The 25,280-nt window shown below is 52.3% G+C and overlaps 1 protein-coding gene across 6 annotated transcripts; it reads left to right on the top strand.

The window, feature by feature from the left end:
* The first annotated feature begins 150 nt into the window (after positions 1-150).
* On the top strand, positions 151-25,280 carry LOC6504663 (active breakpoint cluster region-related protein). 6 transcript variants are annotated; one of them, XM_014904285.2, is made up of 14 exons: positions 151-375; positions 1,705-2,293; positions 7,023-7,666; positions 7,727-8,360; positions 8,421-8,725; positions 8,794-8,929; positions 9,678-9,698; positions 10,242-10,340; positions 21,862-22,869; positions 22,947-23,330; positions 23,389-23,549; positions 23,618-23,757; positions 23,826-24,075; positions 24,146-25,280. In XM_014904285.2, exons 2-14 carry the CDS (start codon positions 1,964-1,966, stop codon positions 24,333-24,335), a joined length of 4,302 nt encoding a protein of 1,433 aa, XP_014759771.2. In that variant the 5' UTR covers positions 151-375; positions 1,705-1,963; the 3' UTR covers positions 24,336-25,280. The 6 variants fall into 6 exon arrangements, with proteins under 6 accessions (XP_014759771.2, XP_014759772.2, XP_032309039.1 ...); XM_014904286.2 differs by lacking the exon at positions 9,678-9,698; XM_032453148.1 differs by having other exon boundaries at positions 7,727-8,725.

Raw genomic sequence — 25,280 nt, 5'->3', positions numbered from 1 at the left:
ATTTGGTGAAATATTATGTTTAATGGGATTTTGCTGCTAAAAGAAACCTTTAAAATGTTTAAATAACTGAATGCATTGAACCGGTTATTTGTTTTTTAAAATTGCCAACCGGTTCGCGAAACAGAGTGTGACCCAAAGGTGAAAAATACCAATAGATAGAAATCCAAAAGCTTATCAGTACTGGTAACACTAAAGTATGGAAAACATCGATTGCGCTGCCAACTTGTAAAAATCGGCTGATATATGTGGATATATTTGGATATTCGATGTGAAAGTGTTGCGGCGCGACTAAAAGTTCGGCAGTTTTGTGCCGCTAAACGTTTGGCAGACGATTTGTGCCCGGCATTGAATGAAAATCGTGGCGGAAAATGAAACGTGAGTGAAGGAACGGTAAAAGGCAAAAACCAAAGCCGAGTTTTACGCACACAGTTGCACCGCCAACGCTGCTGCTGCTGCTGCTGCTAGTGCTGCTGCACATATGCAAATGAGAGGTGTGTGTGTGTGTGTTTGAGTGCCAAAAAGTGTGAATATAAAATTTTTTCCAAGTAAAATCTAATTGGAAAGGCAAACAGTGGATTTGTGTGAAAATTTCTAATACGAGGATATTTACCTGTGCTTCCCTAATTACTGTATATTTCCGTGAACCTGTGCATGTATGTGTGTGTGTGTGTGTTTGGGGCAGGGACAAAACAGCAACAACAAACACAAGAAGAAAAGCAGCGACGCTGGCGGCAATAGCTTGTTGTTTTTTTTCTGTGCTTTTCTTTTAATTTTTTTACTTTTTTTTTTGGTTGAAGCTGCAACGCCCACTGATTAAAGTGAAAGAAGAGTGAAAGAAGGAGATGAAGATGAAAGACAACTAACAAAAACAACAACAACAATAATTATTTGCATGAGTGTGTGTGTGCGGGTGTGTGTTTGCGGGTGTCTCTTCACATCTTCAATCTTGTTCTTGTTGTTGTTGTTTTGAGAAAACTTTTTTGATGAAAATTCTGAAATTCATTGCGACTGCGCCAACAAAAACAACAACAAAGGAGCCAACACTTTTGGCCTTGGCTTAAAGGAACAAAAAAAAAAATAAGAAGAAACAAAAAAACAACAAAGTGGGGGGAAGAACAAGAGATGCTAGAGGAGATGGAGAGAAGAAGTAGAAGAAGAAGAAGCATCAAAACACACAAACACACACACACACACACAGATGCAGTTTCGAAAGGGCAACAACAACAACAGCAACAAAAAGTGCATTGGTTGTTAATACACTGTAAGAAATTAGAGACACAATTTTGTTAGTTTTGAAAATTGTAACTTTTTTGAAGAGATTTTTAAGTAAAATTTATTAAATTACTTATCTTATTAAATTTAAAAAAAAATATATAAAATCCTAAGCCTTGTTTCTTTGACTTTTGTTAAAAAAAAAAATAACAAAAGTGCGGAAAAAAAGAGGATGAAAATCTTGTTTTTATTTCTGGTCATTGTTGTTGTTGTTCATGTTCTTATTGTTGTTGTTGTTGTTGTTGTTGCACTGCCCCCACGCAAGGATCTGATTGAATTCATGTGAGACTTTGCCTGTGACGCACGCACCGCGGCTGGAAGGCAGTCAGGCCTCATTCTCAGATACAGATACAGTATCTGAGATACTCACACCCACACACACACACCCACACACATACATGTGCATTACACCTATAGAAATATATCTTTCAGGCACTGAAGGCGACAACAACGCACAACTGGTGCTTGTTATTACATAAAAAGGCCAACCTCGCCCTCACTTCGTCATCATCCCAGAAACTCATCCTCAGAAGCATCTTTTTTTGAAATAAACAGAAAAAAGAATAATAAACAAATAAGATTAAAAAAAAAAAGACAACTAGCCACAAAAGAAAAATCCTAAAAAAAAAGCCAGACGAAAAAAGGGGGGAGGAGGAGCAGCTGCAGTGGGGCAGCAGGAGCGGACATCAATATGAGCGTCTTCAATGACTTCCAGCGACTGTGGATGGAGCGATTCCCGCAGAGCTCCCTCTCCGATGCCTGGGAGCAGGATGTGCGCGCCAGTCTGGAGCGGCACAAGGTCAAGATCTCTGAACTGAGCAAGGAACTGGAGCAGGAGACCCTCTACGTCGAGTATCTGGAGCGTCTGTTGTCCGATGTGGAGAAGTATCGTGCCACTGGCGGGGATCCCACGGCACTCTTTGAGGCAGCCAGCGGTAGTAGCACCACTACGAACAATGGCACCACCAATGGAGCAGCACCCGGAGGAGCTGGCTCATCGGCTGGAGTGGACAAAGAATTTGTAAGTACAAAGAAATTTTTATTTTTTATTTATTTTTCGGAATAATTTTTTATTTTTTCAGTCTTATAATTAATTGGTAGTACTTTTTATACTAAATTAGGACTATTTTCTAAAATATTTATCTTTAAGCCTAGCTTTTTTGGTATTTTTGGCACTTGAGATGTTAAAATTCCCAACTGGTTCTAGACGAGAAAGTATAAAAGGCTAGCCGGTGAAGAGATTTTTTGTTTTTTTTTTTTTTTGAAACTCCTCTTCTTTCAACTTAACAAAATTACAATTCCTAACTAGTTTTAGCCCTGAAACTATAAAAGCCAAGCCCCCTTAGAGATAAATCTCAGATTTTAGATTTTTTTTTTTTTTTTTTTTTTACTCATATATATTCCCATCAGATTCCTTGACTTATATTCCTGTATCTTATAAAGTAATTATTTATTTTGTAACTCCCCTGGAATAAACTCCTCCTTGCCGAGCAAAGGGCTGGGGTTCCGCTACCAGGCTCTCAGCTTTCTTCGCTGGCATTCTTCCCCGACTGGCTTCTTCTGCAAATGTCATTGCCTGCTTATCAGTCTAGATAGGGGGGGTGATAGAGGGAGAGGTGGTGGTGGGGGCGTTAAAAAAAGCAAAAGTTGGAGGGAAAGAGAAGCGGCCAAGCAGCGATAGACAGGGAAAAGAAAAGTTCATAAAAAATATATAAGCAATAGAGCTGAGCAAAAAATATTCGATTAATTGAGTTTTTTTATTAATTAAAATTATAAAATAAAATCTTAATTAAAAAATATAGACTAGAGATACTAGATGCTTTCCTAAAAGATAGTTCTCTTTGGTTGCAAAGTCTCCAAGTTGACAAACTTGCAACAGCTGCTTCTGCCACCAGCTCTGCCTCAGCTGCTGCCTCTGCCTCTGCCTCTGCCGAGCCTATCTAAGTGTATAATGCCTATGGGGCTATAGCACTTTGCCGATATCTGGAGCCGTTATCTACCCACACCACTGCACCAAGACCTGCCTCTGTGGTTGTATTTTCTTTTGCTGCCAGAGTCTATGACTCTGCCTCTGCCTCTGCCACTGCCTCAGTCTCAGTCTCTGCCTCAGTCTCTGCCGCTTCAGCTGGGCAGCATGGAACTATACGGTCGCCCAGTAGTTTTGGATGAATAACTGTGACGGGTACGGGTATCTGAAGAATAAAAAAAAAACAAAAAACAATCCTTAAAAACAAATATTAAAAACAAAAATTAAAAAAAATTGTGTTAAATGCTAAATTACATATTTAAGGGCAAATAAAAAATAAAAAGAAACCGCCAGAACAAAAAACCTCAAACACCTGTTAAGCCCAACCAGTAATAAGAACAAAAAATTACGTAAAAAAATTGCGATTATCTATATATATATTTTTTTTTTGCATTCGTATTCATAGAGCTCCGTCTTCCGTTTGTGGGCCAAAGTATAGCCTTATAGACCGTAGAACCGTAGAACCGTATAGACCGTATAGCCCCCGTCTCGCCTTGTATCCGTGTGTATTGTCGTGTATCTGTATCTTTTTTGTTAACGTGTTCGGTTGACTCAAGTTTTCGTGGTCAGCAGCACAACGGGCGTCGCAGTTGCAGTCTCTGTCGGAGTCGCAGTCGCCGTCGCAGTCGCAGTCAGCGTCGGCTAGTCATCGTCACTAAATCGTCGGCTCTCCCTTTAATTTATCTATTTTTTTGACAAAGGGGGTAACCTCTCTCTCAAAATATTAATTAAATATCAAGTGTATAAAAAATAAAAACAAAATAAACAAAAAACAAATCAAAACAAACAAGAAATATCAACAAAGTGGCGCTGAATGATTCCCCAGAATGGCTTCCTTTAAAGAGAAATTCAAATTATGGTCCAGAGGGGTGCGTAAGACACTTAAGAACTATCGTATACCATCGTATACTATCGTATACTCCGTATATATCGTATGTGAAAAACAACATCCCAGTTTTTGGTGTATTATCACAAGTTGAAATCAATAAACTTATCGCAAAATGCCATAAAAAAAAGCTCAAGCTATAGCTCTTTCCTACAACTACTCGTATCTGTATCTGTAGCTGTATCTGTATCTGTGCCCAGTATCATATGGTTGTGTGGCCGAGAAATTAAGCAATAACGGCAAGCGGCTAAAAAAAAGGCGTTAAGGCAAAGCACTTGACAGAAAAATACAAAAAAATATCAACTACAATAGAGGACAGAGTGATAGTTGTGATAGTTTTTTAACCTTTTTTTATTTAATTCTTTTAATTATTCCAAAAAACACTAAATAATTCATTAGTTGGCTATGAAATACATCAGTATCTCCTTTTTCAGTAGCCTATTGGCTTTTTAAGATATCAGATCTATATGTATCTCGTAGATACTTTCCCTGGGCAGGCCCCACTACCATTTCATTCCCAATTGTAGACAAAAAAGAGAGTGCGTGACAGAGAGTAAAAAGCAGTTAAAAAAGGCGTGAAACCATTGGAGTTTTTTTCAGTTTTTTTTCACTTTTTTTTATTTCATTTATTATACATACAAACATATATAGATATAGGTATATATGTGTATATATATAGAAGAGTAAGCGCCCTTTGGCAGCAATCTGTGCCGCAAGCCAGCCGACGCACAATGTATTCCCCGATAAGCTGCAAGCCATATCAATAATAATAAAAGCCAACACCAGAGGGGGCGGAGTTACTGTTCTGTTCTGTTGTTACATGCGGTGCTGTGCGGGTGACTTTTGGCCAACAGAGATTGCGATTAAAAGGCGGCCAATAAGCCCATGTCCCATGCTCTTTTTTACTAAAAAATAAACAGCTGTTTAAGTGTTAAGAGTTAACTTGCAAAGAAAAGGGTTCTAAAAGTTGGAATTTTGAATCAGATTCCTTGGAATTTAGTCATCTATTTCCATTTATTCTAATATTATTTCCATTCATAGGCTTTTGTCTAATTAAGTTGAATTTTAGCCTCTGATTCCAAGTAAACAGAAGATCTATGCTTCAGTTCCAAGAAATTATTATTCAATCTTTAAAAGAGAGGGAGGTTCTAGAGCTTAACACTTTATGGAACTATAGGGCTATTAGGTCTATAGGTCCATAGGTCATACATATAAGATAGATAGATAGATATATATGTATAGAAGATATATATATAGAAGTTATATAGAAGATAGAAGATAGATATATCATATAGGAGATAGCTAGTAAGATAGAAGATATGGGATATAGTAGATAGTTATGTATCTTATAGAATAGAATCCTATAGTAATCCTATAGTAGATAGTTAGAAGATCCTATTATAGATAGTTAGACAGTAGATGTCTAACTATCTATAATAAGAAGGAGGTAGCTATAAAGATAGTTCTAAAGTACATAGCTATCCTGTAATAGATAGTTCTATAGATGATACTTGTCCCATAGCTTAAAGCTATAGTTGACAGTTCAAGAACACTGTAAGTCTCTAGAATCTTGAAACAAAATCTGTCCCATTTAGCGGGCAAGTGGCAGGCAGGCAGGCAATCAGGCAGCCAGGGGTTAAAATGGCATTACTCAGACATTTCAGTCGCCGCCTGAGAAAATGTGCTCTGATAAGCTGCCTATGACCCCAAGTGCTCGTTAATTGAACAATATGCTAAGTAATTGTATCAATGCAGTGATGGAAAGCGATGGAGAGATGCCACAACGAGTGTTCTTTTCTTAAAACAGAGAGAGAAAATATTACATACTATGCTTATAAAATATATATAATATTTATTAAACTAGAGCTCAAATAGATCTTAAAACAAGAGCTAGAAATATAGACTCTCTCTATATAGACTCTAATATAATTATTTCTTTTTGTGTAAAAGACAAACCAGTAGCCATCGACCTTCGGGGCTTTGAGACGCACTTGGGCACGCTTTCTTCATCGCTCCGCTTGGTCACATCCACATTCACATTCACATCCACATCCACAATATATCCATCCATCCATCCACCCACCTGGCAGCTGGCTCTTCTATCCCAACCTCCCAATTTTATTTGGCAGTTTTCCATTTTGGTAATAAGCCCGTTGTCTGGCCACTGCTCTCTTTATTTATTTCTTTGGTTTTCACTTTTTTTTTTTTTTTTCCAATGCCCAAAAATAATGAAAACACTGATGTCTGAATGTATGTATGTATGTAGTTGTTGGCCAGAAAGCCAGATAGACAGAAAGAAGAGAAGACAAATGCACGCATGTTGGAGCCAAGTTTGTTGGCGGTTTTCAGAGGCATTTCCAGTGGCAAGTAGCCGGGCGGGCCAGTACCCACTAGCCAGTAGCCAGTAGCCAGTAGTTCGAAGAGAAATTAAATGAAATGGTCTACGTGCCCGGCATCTGAAACAAGAAAAATGTATAAAAATAGTTTTGCAATTTTGTTTTCGAGGAGATGGAGGCGTTAGCGCCTTAAGGTCTTTGTTGTTGGCCAGTTTACCTTTGGATTAGACCAAGACCTGGCTAGAATCTTGGCCAATTAGCACATATGTAGCTGGTAGCTCCCGTTTTGGTTCTGCAATCAGAGAATTGTGACCGATTTCTCCCAATTTCTGATCATTTTGTTCGCATATCTTTATGCTAATTCCCCCCGAGGCACTGCCACTTCTTTTTTGGCCATTTCTCAGCTCGTTTTTGGGCCAAAACAGAATCAATGAACTTTCAACTAAGAATTAGAATAAAATTAAACAATAAATTCATCTTTACTTGCCTCTTTTTTTCACAGAAATCTAGTTTAAATCTTCGAGAGTCTTCCTCCTCCTCCGGCGGCAAGGACAAGGACCGCCTCTCCCTCAACACAGACAACAAGTACACACACACCAGTGGGAATGCCACGGGAAGTGGCAGCGTCTCTGGCACGGGGGCCAGTGGCCTCAACTCGGCCCCACCCACGGCCAAACGTATGCCGGATCTGAGCTTCGAGCGGGAGGACAGGGACAAGGACAGCGGCAACGAGAAGGATGCGAACGGAGCACTCCAGCAATGCATCACAGAACTGGCGGCCTCCATAAAGGCTCAGCCGGATAATGGTGGGGTGGCTGGTTGTGGAGCTCAAGGGGCAGGAGCAGGAGGAGCTGCCGATGCTGACAAGGAATCCGCTGCCTCGAAAGTGCCGCTGCGCAAGTCCACATCACAGTACGTCACCGTCATCCAGGTCAAGGAGGCCAAAGACAAAGACGGCGACAATGGCGCCACCTCCTCGGTCAACGACCAGCCACAGCCCACTCCGCCCTCCACGTTCTCCCGCTTCGCAGGCGGCTCTGGTGGGGGATCTGGTGGCGGTGTGGGTGTCGAACCCACAGCACCGCCCCTCTCGCCCTCGCTCACCTCGTACGCCGCCCACGTCGAGAAAAAGAAAATGCCACCCAGGTGAGTCTGTCTAGAGTTTGGATGGGATTGGAGTTGAAATTAATGGATTGTGATTTTCAGACCTCCGCCAAAGAATGTTCGCCGCGTGGAACCGCCAACCATTCCCAGCCAGCAGCTGTCCTCCTCCCCGAAACGGGATACCCCCTTCGCTGGCAGCACCATGCCACTGCCGAGCAGCTCCGGCGGCAGCCTGTCCTCCGACAGTCCCGGCAACTCGCTGGAACGGAACATCAAGCCCTCGGACATCCTGCGCCAGAAGTCTTCCGAGAACCTGGACTCCAAGTATGCGGCCAATCGCAAGACCACTCCGGAGCTGGGCAAGTTCGTCAACGTCAACAATCCCGAGCTGATGGAGGAGCTGGGCCGCAAGATGGTGGGCAAAGCGGATGGCCTGGAGATGGCCAAGAGGAGCGACTCCTCGGCCTCGCCGTCCAGCGGCAGTGGCGGCGGCAGCCTGGGACGTACAGCCTCCACGCCGGGCAGGGCTCTGACACCGGGACGGACGGGAGCAGGGGTGGGCGCCTCGCCCACGGGCAGCCTGAACAAGAGCGCCAAATTGGCGGCGGCGGACAGCAGCTCCACGAGCAGTCTGGAGAAGAAGTCGCGCACCTCCCTGCAGGCCAGCGATGCGGAAGCCAATCAGCGAAGTGCCGGCTCCAAGGAGTCCCTGGCCTCGCAGGGCATATCCGAAGTGGTGAGTGTGTCTCTATTCTTTTTATTTGTTCTTAAATCTTATCCAAAAACCTATTTACAGATCAAAAGCTATGAGAGTGTATCCTCGCTGAGCTCGGAGAGCGCCAAGGCGGCGTCGGCGGCGGCGACTAGTTCCCAGCAGAATGCGGCAGCTTCCGCGGCGGACAATGAACCGTATTATGACAGCGTACCGCTGGATAACGGCGAGGGCGAGTACGTGTTCATTAAGCCCGGCCGCACTGGCTCCTCCTCCAGTCGCGATGACCTGTCGACGCCCGGCAGCAGCACGCTGCCCCTGGCCAGTGTGGCGGATCCCGAATCTCCCGGCCGGACCTCCAACTACGTCAACATCGACTACTTCCTACAGTATGTTATCTATCGGGTGTATCTGGGGATTATTATGAATCTATTTATGTAAACCATTACTCCGACAGGCAAAGCAATGAGACACGTTCCAGTTCACTGGACAGCGATGGCGAGTACGAGGGCCCGCCCATATTGCGCACCATTTCCCACGACGAACAGACCACCACCGCCACGTCACAGACAACGCCGGGTGCCCTGCGCAAGGTGAGTGGCTCGATTCTCATCTCGATACACGGATGAATGTATCCATTTAGTAAGCAGTGTGACAGACCCGGTAGCCTCATTCCAATTACAATTACCGTACCCCCTTACCCATTCCCATTCCCATTCCCAGCCAGAATTATCAACGTTGTTGTGTAAAACCCCTTGGCCTACCCCCATTGTGCGCTAATGCGGGTCTGATGCAATCCATCTCCTCCCCCGGTCCGGATGACTAAGAGCACGCTTCGACACTTAACATATTTGTCGTTATCGCTAATTGATTGCGAATTGCATGTGCCTCTCTGGGATATCCGAAATCCGAAATACAAAAGTCTAACGTCTTTGGAGAGACTCGGAATGTTACTAGCCACCACATCATGGTCCTATTTACAAGAAACTTTCAAGTAGAACTTCCTTAGAATTCCTTTTAATTCATGACTTTCTTCTCTTGAAATCTCTCTCAACTTTATTCAGATGACATAATTGCTTCCACAAGTGAATCGCAAGTTTTTTAAGTCATGACACCCCTGAGACTATATTGATTCATTAGTTTATAAACTAGCTATGACTATGACTATATATTAACTGAAGCTCTAAGCTCTTAGCCCTACCCTCCTTGTACTCCCCCCCAAGCGTAGTAATTTAATTTTTGTAACTTTAAGATTTATAATTTATTTTTTAATACTAATACCGTACTAACCGTCGATGTCTCTTTACTTTCTCTTTTGTCTCTCTCTCTCTCCCCCAACAGAACCTAGTTTCAGCGATACTTGTGAGTACCGGATCTCAGGATCATAGCCGCTATATAGTATAGATCGTAGCCTCAGTCGATGCACATCCTTTATAGACATCCTTTATGTCCTTGTGTGTGATCTGTACAGCTATAGCTTTTGAATGCGCTTACTTTCATGTTTTGTGTTTAGTTCTGCCCTCAGTTGCTCACTTTTCACTTTCACCCATCTATATATTATTATTTATATTATTGTGTTTTTGTACGATTGTATATATATATATACTTGCACCGATCGTTGTACTCCCCATTGTTTCCGTCCTACTCACTCCCATTTGTGTGTGCTTCGCCCTCTCTCTGTCTAATCCATTTTTGCCTGAATTTTGGGTTCATTCTTTGTGCTCCAATGGACATTACATACAGCCTACTGTAATCTTTGAAAATGGTTTAGAAAGACATCCTCCAAGCACCAGTACTTCTGTATATATTTGTTTTAATATTACGTCCACCTATCAGTATATTATATGGAAAAGGGTTATGTTATTAATTATTCATCAATTGTAATCATAAACTTCCATATGACAGGTTTGCGGAAATGCGCGAGGTGCCAAGATACGTTCCATACTCAGCTCCATCATCCAGAGCGAGACGATATACGTCGAGTGCCTCAACAAAATGATGCAGGTGAGTGATCTAGAAACATAACTACTTAAAAACTATATTAAAATATACACAAAAGCTATGCTCATATTAGGAAAGAATACTTTTGGTCCTTCGAGCCAAAACCAAGCACCCATTTTTGATAGCGACGGTTCTCGTTGTGTTTAAGATTCTTGACAGAAACTCTATATACGATGAGTCCGTAGGCTAGATAGGATATAGGTGGATAGGATGGGTGTTTTTAATTCGAATTTTCAAGATTTTTTACCTCGTTTTGTCGTATAGTTATTCGGCATCATCGTAGGTGCGACTAAAAGAGCATTCTACATTGATTCTGGTCATACTTTTTTACAAGAACCCATTCAACATGCTTTTAATAACATCATAGTCGGCTAGTCTGGATCTAAAATAATTCCAAAAGCATCCTGGCATAACCAGGAGCATCCAGAAAGCTTGCAAAAAAATCTCTGCAGCACCACGAGCACCCGGAATGCATCCAGAAGCATCCCAGCAGCACCAGGACCACCCGGAGCGCATCCAGAAGCACCCCTGCTGTACCAGGACCGCCCGGAGCGTTCCCAGAAGCATCCCAGCAGCAGCAGGAGCATCCGGACTGCATACAGAAGCATCCCAGCGCACCCAGAAGCGCCAGGAATGCATCCAGAAGCATCCCAGCAGTACCAGGACTGCCCGGAGCGCTCCCAGAGCATCCCAGCAGCAGCAGGAGCATCCGGACTGCATCCAGAAGCATCCCAGCGCACCCAGAAGCGCCAGGAATGCATCCAGAAGCATCCCAGCAGCACCAGGACCGCCCGGAGCGCTCCCAGAAACATCCCAGCAGCAGCGGGAGCACCCGGAACGCTCCCAGAAGCATCCCAGCAGCACCAGGAGCACCCGGAACGCTCCCAGAAGCATTCCAGCGCCCCCAGGAGCGCCCGGAGCGCTCCCAGAAGCATCCCAGCAGTACCAGGACCGCCCGGAGCGCTCCCAGAAGCATCCCAGCAGCAGCAGGAGCATCCGGACTGCATCCAGAAGCATCCCAGCGCACCCAGGAGCGCCGGGAGCGCTTCCAGAAGCATCCCAGCAGTACCAGGACTGCCCGGAGCGCTCCCAGAAGCATCCCAGCAGCAGCAGGAGCATCCGGACTGCATCCAGAAGCATCCCAGCGCACCCAGGAGCGCCAGGAATGCATCCAGAAGCATCTCAGCAGTACCAGGACCGCCCGGAGCGCTCCCAGAAACATCCCAGCAGCAGCGGGAGCACCTGGAACGCTCCCAGAAGCATCCCAGCAGCTGCAGGAGCATCCGGAATGCATCCAGAAGCATCCCAGCGCCCCCAGGAGCGCCCCGAATGCATCCAGAAGCATCCCAGCAGTACCAGGACTGCCCGGAGCGCTCCCAGAAGCATCCCAGCAGCACCTGGAGCACCCGGAACGCTCCCAGAAGCATTCCAGCGCCCCCAGGAGCGCCCGGAGCGCTACCAGAAGCATCCCAGCAGTACCAGGACCGCCCGGAGCGCTCCCAGCAGCATCCCAGCAGCAGCAGGAGCATCCGGACTGCATCCAGAAGCATCCCAGCGCACCCAGGAGCGCCCGGAGCGCTTCCAGAAGCATCCCAGCAGTACCAGAACCGCCCGGAGCGCTTCCAGAAGCATCCCAGCAGCACCAAGAGCATCCGGAATGCATCCAGAAGCATCCCAGCGCCCCCAGGAGCGCCCGGAATGCATCCAGAAGCATCCCAGCAGTACCAGGACCGCCCGGAGCGCTCCCAGAAGCATCCCAGCAGCACCTGGAGCACCCGGAACGCTCCCAGAAGCATTCCAGCGCCCCCAGGAGCGCCCGGAGCGCTACCAGAAGCATCCCAGCAGTATCAGGACCGCCCGGAGCGCTCCCAGAAGCATCCCAGCAGCACCAGGAGAATCCGGAATGCATCCAGAAGCATCCCAGCGCCCCCAGGAGCGCCCGGAGCGCTTCCAGAAGCATCCCAGCAGTACCAGGACTGCCCGGAGCGCTCCCAGAAGCATCCCAGCAGCAGCAGGAGCATCCGGAATGCATCCAGAAGCATCCCAGCAGTACCAGGAGCATCCGGAATGCATCCAGAAGCATCCCAGCAGTACCAGGACCGCCCGGAGCACTCCCAGAAGCATCCCAGCAGCAGCAGGAGCATCCGGAATGCATCCAGAAGCATCCCAGCAGTACCAGGAGCATCCGGAATGCATCCAGAAGCATCCCAGCAGTACCAGGACCGCCCGGAGCGCTCCCAGAAGCATCCAGCAGCAGCAGGAGCATCCGGAATGCATCCAGAAGCATCCCAGCAGCACCAGGAGCATCCGGAATGCATCCAGAAGCATCCCAGCAGTACCAAGACCGCCCGGAGCGCTCCCAGAAGCATCCAGCAGCAGCAGGAGCATCCGGAATGCATCCAGAAGCATCCCAGCAGCACCAGGAGCATCCGGAATGCATCCAGAAGCATCCCAGCAGTACCAAGACCGCCCGGAGCGCTCCCAGAAGCATCCCAGCAGTACCAGGACCGCCCGGAGCGCTCCCAGAAGCATCCCAGCAGCACCAGGAGCGCCCGGAGCGCTACCAGAAGCATTCCAGCGCCCCCAGGAGCGCCCGGAGCGCTACCAGAAGCATCCCAGCAGTATCAGGACCGCCCGGAGCGCTCCCAGAAGCATCCCAGCAGCACCAGGAGCATCCGGACTGCATCCAGAAGCATCCCAGCAGTACCAGGAGCATCCGGAATGCATCCAGAAGCATCCCAGCAGTACCAGGACCGCCCGGAGCGCTCCCAGCAGCATCCCAGCAGCAGCAGGAGCATCCGGACTGCATCCAGAAGCATCCCAGCGCACCCAGGAGCGCCCGGAGCGCTTCCAGAAGCATCCCAGCAGTACCAGGACCGCCCGGAGCGCTCCCAGAAGCATCCCAGCAGCACCAAGAGCATCCGGAATGCATCCAGAAGCATCCCAGCGCCCCCAGGAGCGCCCGGAGCGCTTCCAGAAGCATCCCAGCAGTACCAGGACCGCCCGGAGCGCTCCCAGAAGCATCCCAGCAGCTGCAGGAGCATCCGGAATGCATCCAGAAGCATCCCAGCGCCCCCAGGAGCGCCCCGAATGCATCCAGAAGCATCCCAGCAGTACCAGGACTGCCCGGAGCGCTCCCAGAAGCATCCCAGCAGCACCTGGAGCACCCGGAACGCTCCCAGAAGCATTCCAGCGCCCCCAGGAGCGCCCGGAGCGCTACCAGAAGCATCCCAGCAGTACCAGGACCGCCCGGAGCGCTCCCAGCAGCATCCCAGCAGCAGCAGGAGCATCCGGACTGCATCCAGAAGCATCCCAGCGCACCCAGGAGCGCCCGGAGCGCTTCCAGAAGCATCCCAGCAGTACCAGGACCGCCCGGAGCGCTCCCAGAAGCATCCCAGCAGCACCAAGAGCATCCGGAATGCATCCAGAAGCATCCCAGCGCCCCCAGGAGCGCCCGGAATGCATCCAGAAGCATCCCAGCAGTACCAGGACCGCCCGGAGCGCTCCCAGAAGCATCCCAGCAGCACCTGGAGCACCCGGAACGCTCCCAGAAGCATTCCAGCGCCCCCAGGAGCGCCCGGAGCGCTACCAGAAGCATCCCAGCAGTATCAGGACCGCCCGGAGCGCTCCCAGAAGCATCCCAGCAGCACCAGGAGAATCCGGAATGCATCCAGAAGCATCCCAGCGCCCCCAGGAGCGCCCGGAGCGCTTCCAGAAGCATCCCAGCAGTACCAGGACTGCCCGGAGCGCTCCCAGAAGCATCCCAGCAGCAGCAGGAGCATCCGGAATGCATCCAGAAGCATCCCAGCAGTACCAGGAGCATCCGGAATGCATCCAGAAGCATCCCAGCAGTACCAGGACCGCCCGGAGCACTCCCAGAAGCATCCCAGCAGCAGCAGGAGCATCCGGAATGCATCCAGAAGCATCCCAGCAGTACCAGGAGCATCCGGAATGCATCCAGAAGCATCCCAGCAGTACCAGGACCGCCCGGAGCGCTCCCAGAAGCATCCAGCAGCAGCAGGAGCATCCGGAATGCATCCAGAAGCATCCCAGCAGCACCAGGAGCATCCGGAATGCATCCAGAAGCATCCCAGCAGTACCAAGACCGCCCGGAGCGCTCCCAGAAGCATCCCAGCAGTACCAGGACCGCCCGGAGCGCTCCCAGAAGCATCCCAGCAGCACCAGGAGCGCCCGGAGCGCTACCAGAAGCATTCCAGCGCCCCCAGGAGCGCCCGGAGCGCTACCAGAAGCATCCCAGCAGTATCAGGACCGCCCGGAGCGCTCCCAGAAGCATCCCAGCAGCACCAGGAGCATCCGGACTGCATCCAGAAGCATCCCAGCAGTACCAGGAGCATCCGGAATGCATCCAGAAGCATCCCAGCAGTACCAGGACCGCCCGGAGCGCTCCCAGCAGCATCCCAGCAGCAGCAGGAGCATCCGGACTGCATCCAGAAGCATCCCAGCGCACCCAGGAGCGCCCGGAGCGCTTCCAGAAGCATCCCAGCAGTACCAGGACCGCCCGGAGCGCTCCCAGAAGCATCCCAGCAGCACCAAGAGCATCCGGAATGCATCCAGAAGCATCCCAGCGCCCCCAGGAGCGCCCGGAATGCATCCAGAAGCATCCCAGCAGTACCAGGACCGCCCGGAGCGCTCCCAGAAGCATCCCAGCAGCACCTGGAGCACCCGGAACGCTCCCAGAAGCATTCCAGCGCCCCCAGGAGCGCCCGGAGCGCTACCAGAAGCATCCCAGCAGTATCAGGACCGCCCGGAGCGCTCCCAGAAGCATCCCAGCAGCACCAGGAGAATCCGGAATGCATCCAGAAGCATCCCAGCGCCCCCAGGAGCGCCCGGAGCGCTACCAGAAGCATCCCAGCAGTACCAGGACTGCCCGGAGCGCTCCCAGAAGCATCCCAGCAGCAGCAGGAGCATCCGGAATGCATCCAGAAGCATCCCAGCAGTACCAGGAGCATCCGGAATGCATCCAGAAGCATCCCAGCAGTACCAGGACCGCCCGGAGCACTCCCAGAAGCATCCCAGCAGCAGCAGGAGCATCCGGAATGCATCCAGAAGCATCCCAGCAGTACCAGGAGCATCCGGAATGCATCCAGAAGCATCCCAGCAGTACCAGGACCGCCCGGAGCGCTCCCAGAAGCATCCAGCAGCAGCAGGAGCATCCGGAATGCATCCAGAAGCATCCCAGCAGCACCAGGAGCATCCGGAATGCATCCAGAAGCATCCCAGCAGTACCAAGACCGCCCGGAGCGCTCCCAGAAGCATCCCAGCAGTACCAGGACCGCCCGGAGCGCTCCCAGAAGCATCCCAGCAGCACCAGGAGCGCCCGGAGCGCTACCAGAAGCATTCCAGCGCCCCCAGGAGCGCCCGGAGCGCTACCAGAAGCATCCCAGCAGTATCAGGACCGCCCGGAGCGCTCCCAGAAGCATCCCAGCAGCACCAGGAGCATCCGGACTGCATCCAGAAGCATCCCAGCAGTACCAGGAGCATCCGGAATGCATCCAGAAGCATCCCAGCAGTACCAGGACCGCCCGGAGCGCTCCCAGAAGCATCCCAGCAGCAGCAGGAGCATCCGGAATGCATCCAGAAGCATCCCAGCAGCACCAGGAGCATCCGGAATGCATCCAGAAGCATCCCAGCAGTACCAGGACCGCCCGGAGCGCTCCCAGAAGCATCCCAGCAGCACCAGGAGCATCCGGAATGCATCCAGAAGCATCCCAGCGCCCCCAGGAGCGCCCGGAGCGCTTCCAGAAGCATCCCAGCAGTACCAGGACTGCCCGGAGCGCTCCCAGAAGCATCCCAGCAGCAGCAGGAGCATCCGGACTGCATCCAGAAGCATCCCAGCAGTACCAGGAGCATCCGGAATGCATCCAGAAGCATCCCAGCAGTACCAGGACCGCCCGGAGCGCTCCCAGAAACATCCCAGCAGCAGCCGGAGCACCCGGAACGCTCCCAGAAGCATCCCAGCAGCACCAGGAGCACCCGGAACGCTCCCAGAAGCATCCCAGCAGTATCAGGACCGCCCGGAGCGCTCCCAGAAGCATCCCAGCAGCACCAAGAGCATCCGGAATGCATCCAGAAGCATCCCAGCGCCCCCAGGAGCGCCCGGAGCGCTTCCAGAAGCATCCCAGCGGTACCAGGACTGCCCGGAGCGCTCCCAGAAGCATCCCAGCAGCACCAGGAGCATCCGGAATGCATCCAGAAGCATCCCAGCGCCCCCAGGAGCGCCCGGAGCGCTTCCAGAAGCATCCCAGCAGTACCAGGACTGCCCGGAGCGCTCCCAGAAGCATCCCAGCAGCAGCGGGAGCACCCGGAATGCATCCAGAAGCATCCCAGCGCCCCCAGGAGCGCCCGGAGCGCTTCCAGAAGCATCCCAGCAGTACCAGGACTGCCCGGAGCGCTCCCAGAAGCATCCCAGCAGCAGCGGGAGCACCCGGAATGCATCCAGAAGCATCCCAGCAGTACCAGGAGCACCCGGAACGCTCCCAGAAGCATTTCAGCGCCCCCAGGAGCGCCCGGAGCGCTTCCAGAAGCATCCCAGCAGTACCAGGACCGCCCGGAGCGCTCCCAGAAGCATCCCAGCAGCAGCAGGAGCATCCGGAATGCATCCAGAAGCATCCCAGCAGTACCAGGAGCATCCGGAATGCATCCAGAAGCATCCCAGCAGTACCAGGACCGCCCGGAGCGCTCCCAGAAGCATCCCAGCAGCACCAGGAGCATCCGGAATGCATCCAGAAGCATCCCAGCAGTACCAGGAGCACCCGGAACGCTCCCAGAAGCATCCCAGCAGCAGCGGGAGCACCCGGAATGCATCCAGAAGCATCCCAGCAGTACCAGGAGCACCCGGAACGCTCCCAGAAGCATTTCAGCGCCCCCAGGAGCATCCGGAGCGCTTCCAGAAGCATCCCGCTCCGGGCGCTCCTGGGTGCGCTGGGATGCTTCTGGATGCATTCCGGATGCTCCTGCTGCTGCTGGGATGCTTCTGGGAGCGCTCCGGGCGGTCCTGGTACTGCTGGGATGCTTCTGGAAGCGTTCCGGGCGCTCCTGGGTGCGCTGGGATGCTTCTGGATGCAGTCCGGATGCTCCCGCTGCTGCTGGGATGTTTCTGGGAGCGCTCCGGGCGGTCCTGGTACTGCTGGGATGCTTCTGGATGCATTCCGGGTGCTCCTGGGTGCGCTGGGATGCTTCTGGATGCAGTCCGGATGCTCCTGCTGCTGCTGGGATGCTTCTGGGAGCGCTCCGGGCAGTCCTGGTACTGCTGGGATGCTTCTGGAAGCGCTCCCGGCGCTACTGGGTGCGCTGGGATGCTTCTGGATGCAGTCCGGATGCTCCTGCTGCTGCTGGGATGCTTCTGGGAGCGCTCCGGGCGGTCCTGGTACTGCTGGGATGCTTCTGGGAGCGCTCCGGGCGCTCCTGGGGGCGCTGGAATGCTTCTGGGAGCGTTCCGGGTGCTCCTGGTGCTGCTGGGATGCTTCTGGGAGCGTTCCGGGTGCTCCCGCTGCTGCTGGGATGTTTCTGGGAGCGCTCCGGGCGGTCCTGGTACTGCTGGGATGCTTCTGGAAGCGCTCCGGGCGCTCCTGGGTGCGCTGGGATGCTTCTGGATGCATTCCGGATGCTCCTGCTGCTGCTGGGATGCTTCTGGGAGCGCTCCGGGCGGTCCTGGTACTGCTGGGATGCTTCTGGATGCATTCCGGATGCTCCTGGTACTGCTGGGATGCTTCTGGATGCATTCCGGATGCTCCTGCTGCTGCTGGGATGCTTCTGGGAGCGCTCCGGGCGGTCCTGGTACTGCTGGGATGCTTCTGGAAGCGCTCCGGGCGCTCCTGGGGGCGCTGAAATGCTTCTGGGAGCGTTCCGGGTGCTCCTGGTACTGCTGGGATGCTTCTGGATGCATTCCGGGTGCTCCCGCTGCTGCTGGGATGCTTCTGGGAGCGCTCCGGGCGGTCCTGGTACTGCTGGGATGCTTCTGGAAGCGCTCCGGGCGCTCCTGGGTGCGCTGGGATGCTTCTGGATGCATTCCGGATGCTCCTGCTGCTGCTGGGATGCTTCTGGGAGCGCTCCGGGCGGTCCTGGTACTGCTGGGATGCTTCTGGATGCATTCCGGATGCTCCTGGTACTGCTGGGATGCTTCTGGATGCAGTCCGGATGCTCCTGCTGCTGCTGGGATGCTTCTGGATGCATTCCGGATGCTCCTGCTGCTGCTGGGATGCTTCTGGGAGCGCTCCGGGCGGTCCTGGTACTGCTGGGATGCTTCTGGAAGCGTTCCGGGCGCTCCTGGGTGCGCTGGGATGCTTCTGGATGCAGTCCGGATGCTCCTGCTGCTGCTGGAAAGCTTCTGGGAGCGCTCCGGGCGGTCCTGGTACTGCTGGGATGCTTCTGGATGCATTCCGGGTGCTCCTGGTACTGCTGGGATGCTTCTGGATGCATTCCGGATGCTCCTGGTACTGCTGGGATGCTTCTGGATGCATTCCGGGTGCTCCTGGTACTGCTGGGATGCTTCTGGATGCATTCCGGGTGCTCCTGGTACTGCTGGGATGCTTCTGGATGCATTCCGCATGCTCCTGGTACTGCTGGGATGCTTCTGGATGCATTCCGGGTGCTCCTGGTACTGCTGGGATGCTTCTGGATGCATTCCGGGTGCTCCTGGTACTGCTGGGATGCTTCTGGAAGCGCTCCGGGCGCTCCTGGGTGCGCTGTGGGATGCTTCTGGATGCATTCCGGATGCTCCTGCTGCTTCTGGGAGCGTTCCGGGCGGTCCTGGTACTGCTGGGATGCTTCTGGAAGCGTTCCGGGCGCTCCTGGGTGTGCTGGGATGCTTCTGGATGCAGTCCGGATGCTCCTGCTGCTGCTGGGATACTTCTGGGTGCGCTCCTGGTACTGCTGGGATGCTTCTGGATGCATTCCGGATGCTCCTGGTACTGCTGGGATGCTTCTGCGAGCTCCGGGCGGTCCTGGTACTGCTGGGATGCTTCTGGAAACGCTCCGGGCGCTCCTGGGGGAGCTAAAATGCTTCTGGGAGCGTTCCGGGTGATTCTGGTGCTGCTGGGAGTGCTCCGGATGTTTCTGGGATTTCTCCGGGTGGTCCTGGGGGCGCTGGGATGCTTCTGGAAGCGCTCCGGGCGGTCCTGCTGCTGCTGGGATGCTTCTGGAAGCGCTCCGGGTGGTCCTGGGGGCGCTGGGACGCTTCTGGATGCATTCCGGATGCTCCTGGTGCTGCTGGGATGCTTCTGGAAGCGCTCCGGATGCTCCTGGTACTGCTGGGATGCTTCTGCGAGCTCCGGGCGGTCCTGGTACTGCTGGGATGCTTCTGGAAACGCTCCGGGCGCTCCTGGGGGCGCTAAAATGCTTCTGGGAGCGTTCCGGGTGATTCTGGTGCTGCTGGGAGTGCTCCGGATGTTTCTGGGATTTCTCCGGGTGGTCCTGGGGGCGCTGGGATGCTTCTGGAAGCGCTCCGGGCGGTCCTGCTGCTGCTGGGATGCTTCTGGAAGCGCTCCGGGTGGTCCTGGGGGCGCTGGGATGCTTCTGGATGCATTCCGGATGCTCCTGGTGCTGCTGGGATGCTTCTGGGAGCGCTCCGGGCGGTCCTGGTACTGCTGGGATGCTTCTGGGAGCGCTCCGGGCGGTCCTGGTACTGCTGGGATGCTTCTGGAAGCGTTCCGGGCGCTCCTGGGTGCGCTGGGATGCTTCTGGATGCAGTCCGGATGCTCCTGCTGCTGCTGGAAAGCTTCTGGGAGCGCTCCGGGCGGTCCTGGTACTGCTGGGATGCTTCTGGATGCATTCCGGGTGCTCCTGGTACTGCTGGGATGCTTCTGGATGCATTCCGGATGCTCCTGGTACTGCTGGGATGCTTCTGGATGCATTCCGGGTGCTCCTGGTACTGCTGGGATGCTTCTGGATGCATTCCGGGTGCTCCTGGTACTGCTGGGATGCTTCTGGAAGCGCTCCGGGCGCTCCTGGGTGCGCTGTGGGATGCTTCTGGATGCATTCCGGATGCTCCTGCTGCTTCTGGGAGCGTTCCGGGCGGTCCTGGTACTGCTGGGATGCTTCTGGAAGCGTTCCGGGCGCTCCTGGGTGTGCTGGGATGCTTCTGGATGCAGTCCGGATGCTCCTGCTGCTGCTGGGATACTTCTGGGTGCGCTCCTGGTACTGCTGGGATGCTTCTGGATGCATTCCGGATGCTCCTGGTACTGCTGGGATGCTTCTGCGAGCTCCGGGCGGTCCTGGTACTGCTGGGATGCTTCTGGAAACGCTCCGGGCGCTCCTGGGGGAGCTAAAATGCTTCTGGGAGCGTTCCGGGTGATTCTGGTGCTGCTGGGAGTGCTCCGGATGTTTCTGGGATTTCTCCGGGTGGTCCTGGGGGCGCTGGGATGCTTCTGGAAGCGCTCCGGGCGGTCCTGCTGCTGCTGGGATGCTTCTGGAAGCGCTCCGGGTGGTCCTGGGGGCGCTGGGACGCTTCTGGATGCATTCCGGATGCTCCTGGTGCTGCTGGGATGCTTCTGGAAGCGCTCCGGATGCTCCTGGTACTGCTGGGATGCTTCTGCGAGCTCCGGGCGGTCCTGGTACTGCTGGGATGCTTCTGGAAACGCTCCGGGCGCTCCTGGGGGCGCTAAAATGCTTCTGGGAGCGTTCCGGGTGATTCTGGTGCTGCTGGGAGTGCTCCGGATGTTTCTGGGATTTCTCCGGGTGGTCCTGGGGGCGCTGGGATGCTTCTGGAAGCGCTCCGGGCGGTCCTGCTGCTGCTGGGATGCTTCTGGAAGCGCTCCGGGTGGTCCTGGGGGCGCTGGGATGCTTCTGGATGCATTCCGGATGCTCCTGGTGCTGCTGGGATGCTTCTGGGAGCGCTCCGGGCGGTCCTGGTACTGCTGGGATGCTTCTGGGAGCGCTCCGGGCGGTCCTGGTACTGCTGGGATGCTTCTGGATGCATTCCGGATGCTCCTGGTGCTGCTGGGATGCTTTTGGAGCGCTCCGGGTGGTCCTGGTTCTGCTGGGATGCTTCTGGGCGAATTCCGGGTGCCTCTGGTGCTGATGAAATGCGTGTGGATGCGCCGCGGATGCTCTGGGCATCGATGAGATGCTTTTGGATGACGGCTTGACGCTAGTAGCTGAGGATTTGGTTCCTCTAGTTCACTTCCACGGATGTAGGGACATCGAGGTGGCTATGATTCGTTTTTCTTCCACTGTTGGCGAGACTAGGACGCTTCCATGTAGTCCCGAGTCATCAGAATAAAATATGAAAACAGGCAGGCCTTGATTTTAAGTTTCCAGCTTCGTAGTGGAGTTCAGTCTCCGGCAGCTCAGTGTGTGCTTCCGCTTCTCCGAGAACGGCAAGGAAAGTCTCGATTAGAAGCGCGAAAACAGCTTGTCCTAAAAGTAAAATAGAAATGGGTTTGTTAAAGAAAGTAAAAAAGTTTGTTCGAATATTTGACCGCAGTGTTTTCCCCAAATATGAGGTTATAGCTTGGCGAATATCCTAATACCGAGTACTCACGTTTTCCCTTTCTATCCCGAACAGTATAAGAAGGCCATCCACGCCACGTTGAACACATCCCAGCCTGTGATCAAGGAGGAGGAGGAGAACACGATCTTCTTCAAGATCGACGAACTGTACGAACTGCACACCGCCTTCCTGGCGGACTTGAAGACGATCGTATCGCACGAGGGCGGGGATGTCCTGATTGGGGAGCCCTTCAAGCGCATGGCCGACATGTTCGACCTGTACAGCGCCTTCTTGCACAACTACAAGAACGCCATTGATACGGTGAAGAAGTGCAGTGGCACGAATCCGCAGTTCAAGAAGATCGTATCGACCATTGTCGTCAATCTGCAGACCGAGCAGTCCCTGACGCTCGAGGATCTGCTCCACAAGCCGGTGGCCCGTGTCCAGATCAACGCACTGGTCTTCAATGATCTGCTGCGAGAGACGCCGCCGAATCATCCCGACCACCAGCCGTTGCGCCAGGCCCAGAAGATCATCCAGATGTTCCTCAATCAGTTCAACGTGGTCAACCAGCGCCTGCCCAGCGAGTCCAATCGCAACCTGAGACGCATGGTGCGCAACTCCTTCATTGTGGAGCTGGTCGACGGTCACCGCAAGCTGCGCCATCTGTTCCTCTTCAACGATGTGATTGCCTGTGCCAAGTACAAGGCTCTGGGCAGGGATCGCATCGACTACGAACTGAAGTGGTTCATCCCGCTGAAGGATATCTCCATCTACGAGGAGGCCGATCCGGCCGCGGAGCTGAAGGAATCTAGTCCTGCGAACATATCGCAAGTGAAGCGCAACCTGCGTTCGGTGCGCGATCAATTGGCCCTGGAGGCGGCCAGCAACAGTGGCGGCGGAACAGTGCGCTCCGGCGACAAGTACCGTCGCAAGCTGGCCGATCTGGAGTCACAGTTGGTGTTGGCCACGCCCAACTTGGTCCTGCGACTGGGCAACAAGGCCAACAACAAGACCATGACCTTCTTCCTTAGCTCGGACTTTGAGCGAACACAGTGGATTGATTCGATCACTTCGCTGAAGGTGGGTCCTCGATCCTCGAGTGGTAGTGTCCTCCTCCTGCAATGAAATTAATTGTTATCCTCATCCTTGATCCTTAGCAAAAGTGCAACCTGCCGGGTGCCAACACAATAAATGCTCTGGAGGTCACCGCCTTCATTGTGGCCATGCAAAAGGGCATGAAGACTGAAATGGGTTCGTATCTGATGCGAAACACCAACGACGAGAGCCTCCTGGTCGGTGACCTCCACATGGGCGTCCAGGGACTGCAGGGCCTGGAACAGCCCACCGATCTGTACATCTGTATCGAGGTCGACTCCTATGGCCACTACTTCCGCAAGGCCACCACCAAGATGATCTGTCGCAGCCAGACTCCGCTCTGGAACGAGAGCTTTATGCTGGAGCTCGAGGGCAGCCAGAATGTGCGGATTCTGCTCTACGAGGCCAAGGAACGGCCGCTCCTCAGGGCCAAGCACATACTCAAGGTGGGTTTGGGAGCTTTCGAAGATGATAGTCCAAACTGTAATATCCTTTCTCCCGCAGTTAAGCCTCAGCTGGTTGACCGAGACTACCCAGACGCGGTCCATCAAGCTCAGCGAGACCCTGGAACTGGGCTGCAGCTTCCGCTTCGTTCCCGGGGAACTGTGCCGTGCCACCACTAAGCCGGGTGCACTGTTTGGTGCCAAAATGAGCCAAGTATTGAAGTGGGTATCCAGTGAGCTCCTAACTCTGCAGCTTGCCAAGACTAATCTATACATTCTCCCTATTCCAGACGTGAGAAACGCGACATTCCGTTCATCATCAGTGCCTGCATACGTGAGGTGGAGCGACGCGGGATGCTGGAGGTCGGTTGCTATCGCGTCAGTGGTTCCGCCTCCGATCTTTCCAAGCTCAAGAAGGCCTTCGAGTCGGGTTAGTCCTTGCTTGACCCTGTAATTTAGTTACTTTTTACTGAAAGAGTTAACTTTTCCTCCCAATAGATGCCTATGAGGCAGAGCAGCTGCTACGCGAGGTGGACATCCACTCGGTGACTGGAATTTTAAAGACTTTCTTGCGAGAACTGCCCGAAGCCCTGTTCACGGATCAGCTGTATCCGCGTTTCTTCGAGACATTCAGCGCCTTCAGCAACAACAACGAAGCCATACGGACAAGCGAGCTACTCAAGGTCTTCGAAGAGCTTCCCCAGGCCAACAAGGCCTCCATCAGTCTGATTCTTGATCACTTGATAAGGTGGGACTACCTTTAGAACATAATCCTTTAAAGGATACCCTAACTAGTATCTATTTGTTCGCCCTAACAGAGTCCATGAGAAGGAAGCGGACAACAAGATGTCGCTGCACAACCTGGCCATGGTCTTCGGGCCGACTCTACTGCGTCCCGGACAGACGCAGGTGAAGCAAAAGGATCCACTGGCCGCCAGCACAGTGGATGTGATGGCCCAGGCGGGTATACTCTACTGCTTCCTGCAGGCTCGCATCAAGAAGGACTAGATTGGAGGATGAGTCCATGCATTATACATATGGATTATATATATACATAAATTATATATTTTTTTTACGTAGCAATAGAGAGCAGTTGAAAAAAAAAAAATGAAAGAATGAGAATGAGAACGAAATACGCCTACTACTCCATGCCCCTCCTATTGCACACACACAACACCCACAACACAACACACGCTGCTGCCAATTGTATATACCAGAAACTGAGAATGGAATGAGGAGCTGGCTGAGAAGGAGTCTGTTTCAAGGACGTGGATAATCTGCTCAATGGCGGGCACAAGAACAAGAACAAGCACAAGCACAAGCACATTAAGATACAAATGCACACACGCACACACGCACATACACACATCAACACACACCTGGGATGATCAAGTGTCTAACACTATAGCTACTAATGCTAGAACCCCCTTATTATAAAAAAAAGGCTTCTATGGCTGCTATCTTGCATGCTCCCTGTCCCTGTCCCCTCCATACATATGCTTATGTATTACGGATATCTGATATATATATATGATCTGATATATATCTTAATGCGATCAAAGCAAGCAAACTAACAAAAAAAGATTGGAAAGATAAATAAATCCCCTATGTACCCACGCCCCTGCCTGCCGCTAGCTTACTGCAACAATTGCAACAAAAACAAAAAAAAACGAAAGAAATTGCAAATATTTTCAATATAACAAGTATACATAATATATATATATCTAAATATATATATATAGAGACACATATACCTACCTATACCTAATTAATTAATATACTTAGTACTATAATTTACTAATGTGAGGTAGCGCGTTTGCCGGCTGATTGATCAATGATTGATGTACGATGTGTATGCTTATAATTCTGTTTTTTTTTTTCGTCTTGTTTTATATTAATTATTTAGGTTTTATATAAACAGAAGCGTAAAATAAAGTATATTCTATTTAGAAA

Source organism: Drosophila ananassae, chromosome XL, assembly GCF_017639315.1.
Source record: "Drosophila ananassae strain 14024-0371.13 chromosome XL, ASM1763931v2, whole genome shotgun sequence".
Classification (NCBI taxonomy): Eukaryota; Metazoa; Arthropoda; class Insecta; order Diptera; family Drosophilidae; genus Drosophila; species Drosophila ananassae.
The sequence above is the reverse complement of the archived record's forward strand: the minus strand, read 5'-3'. Positions and strand labels throughout refer to the sequence as shown.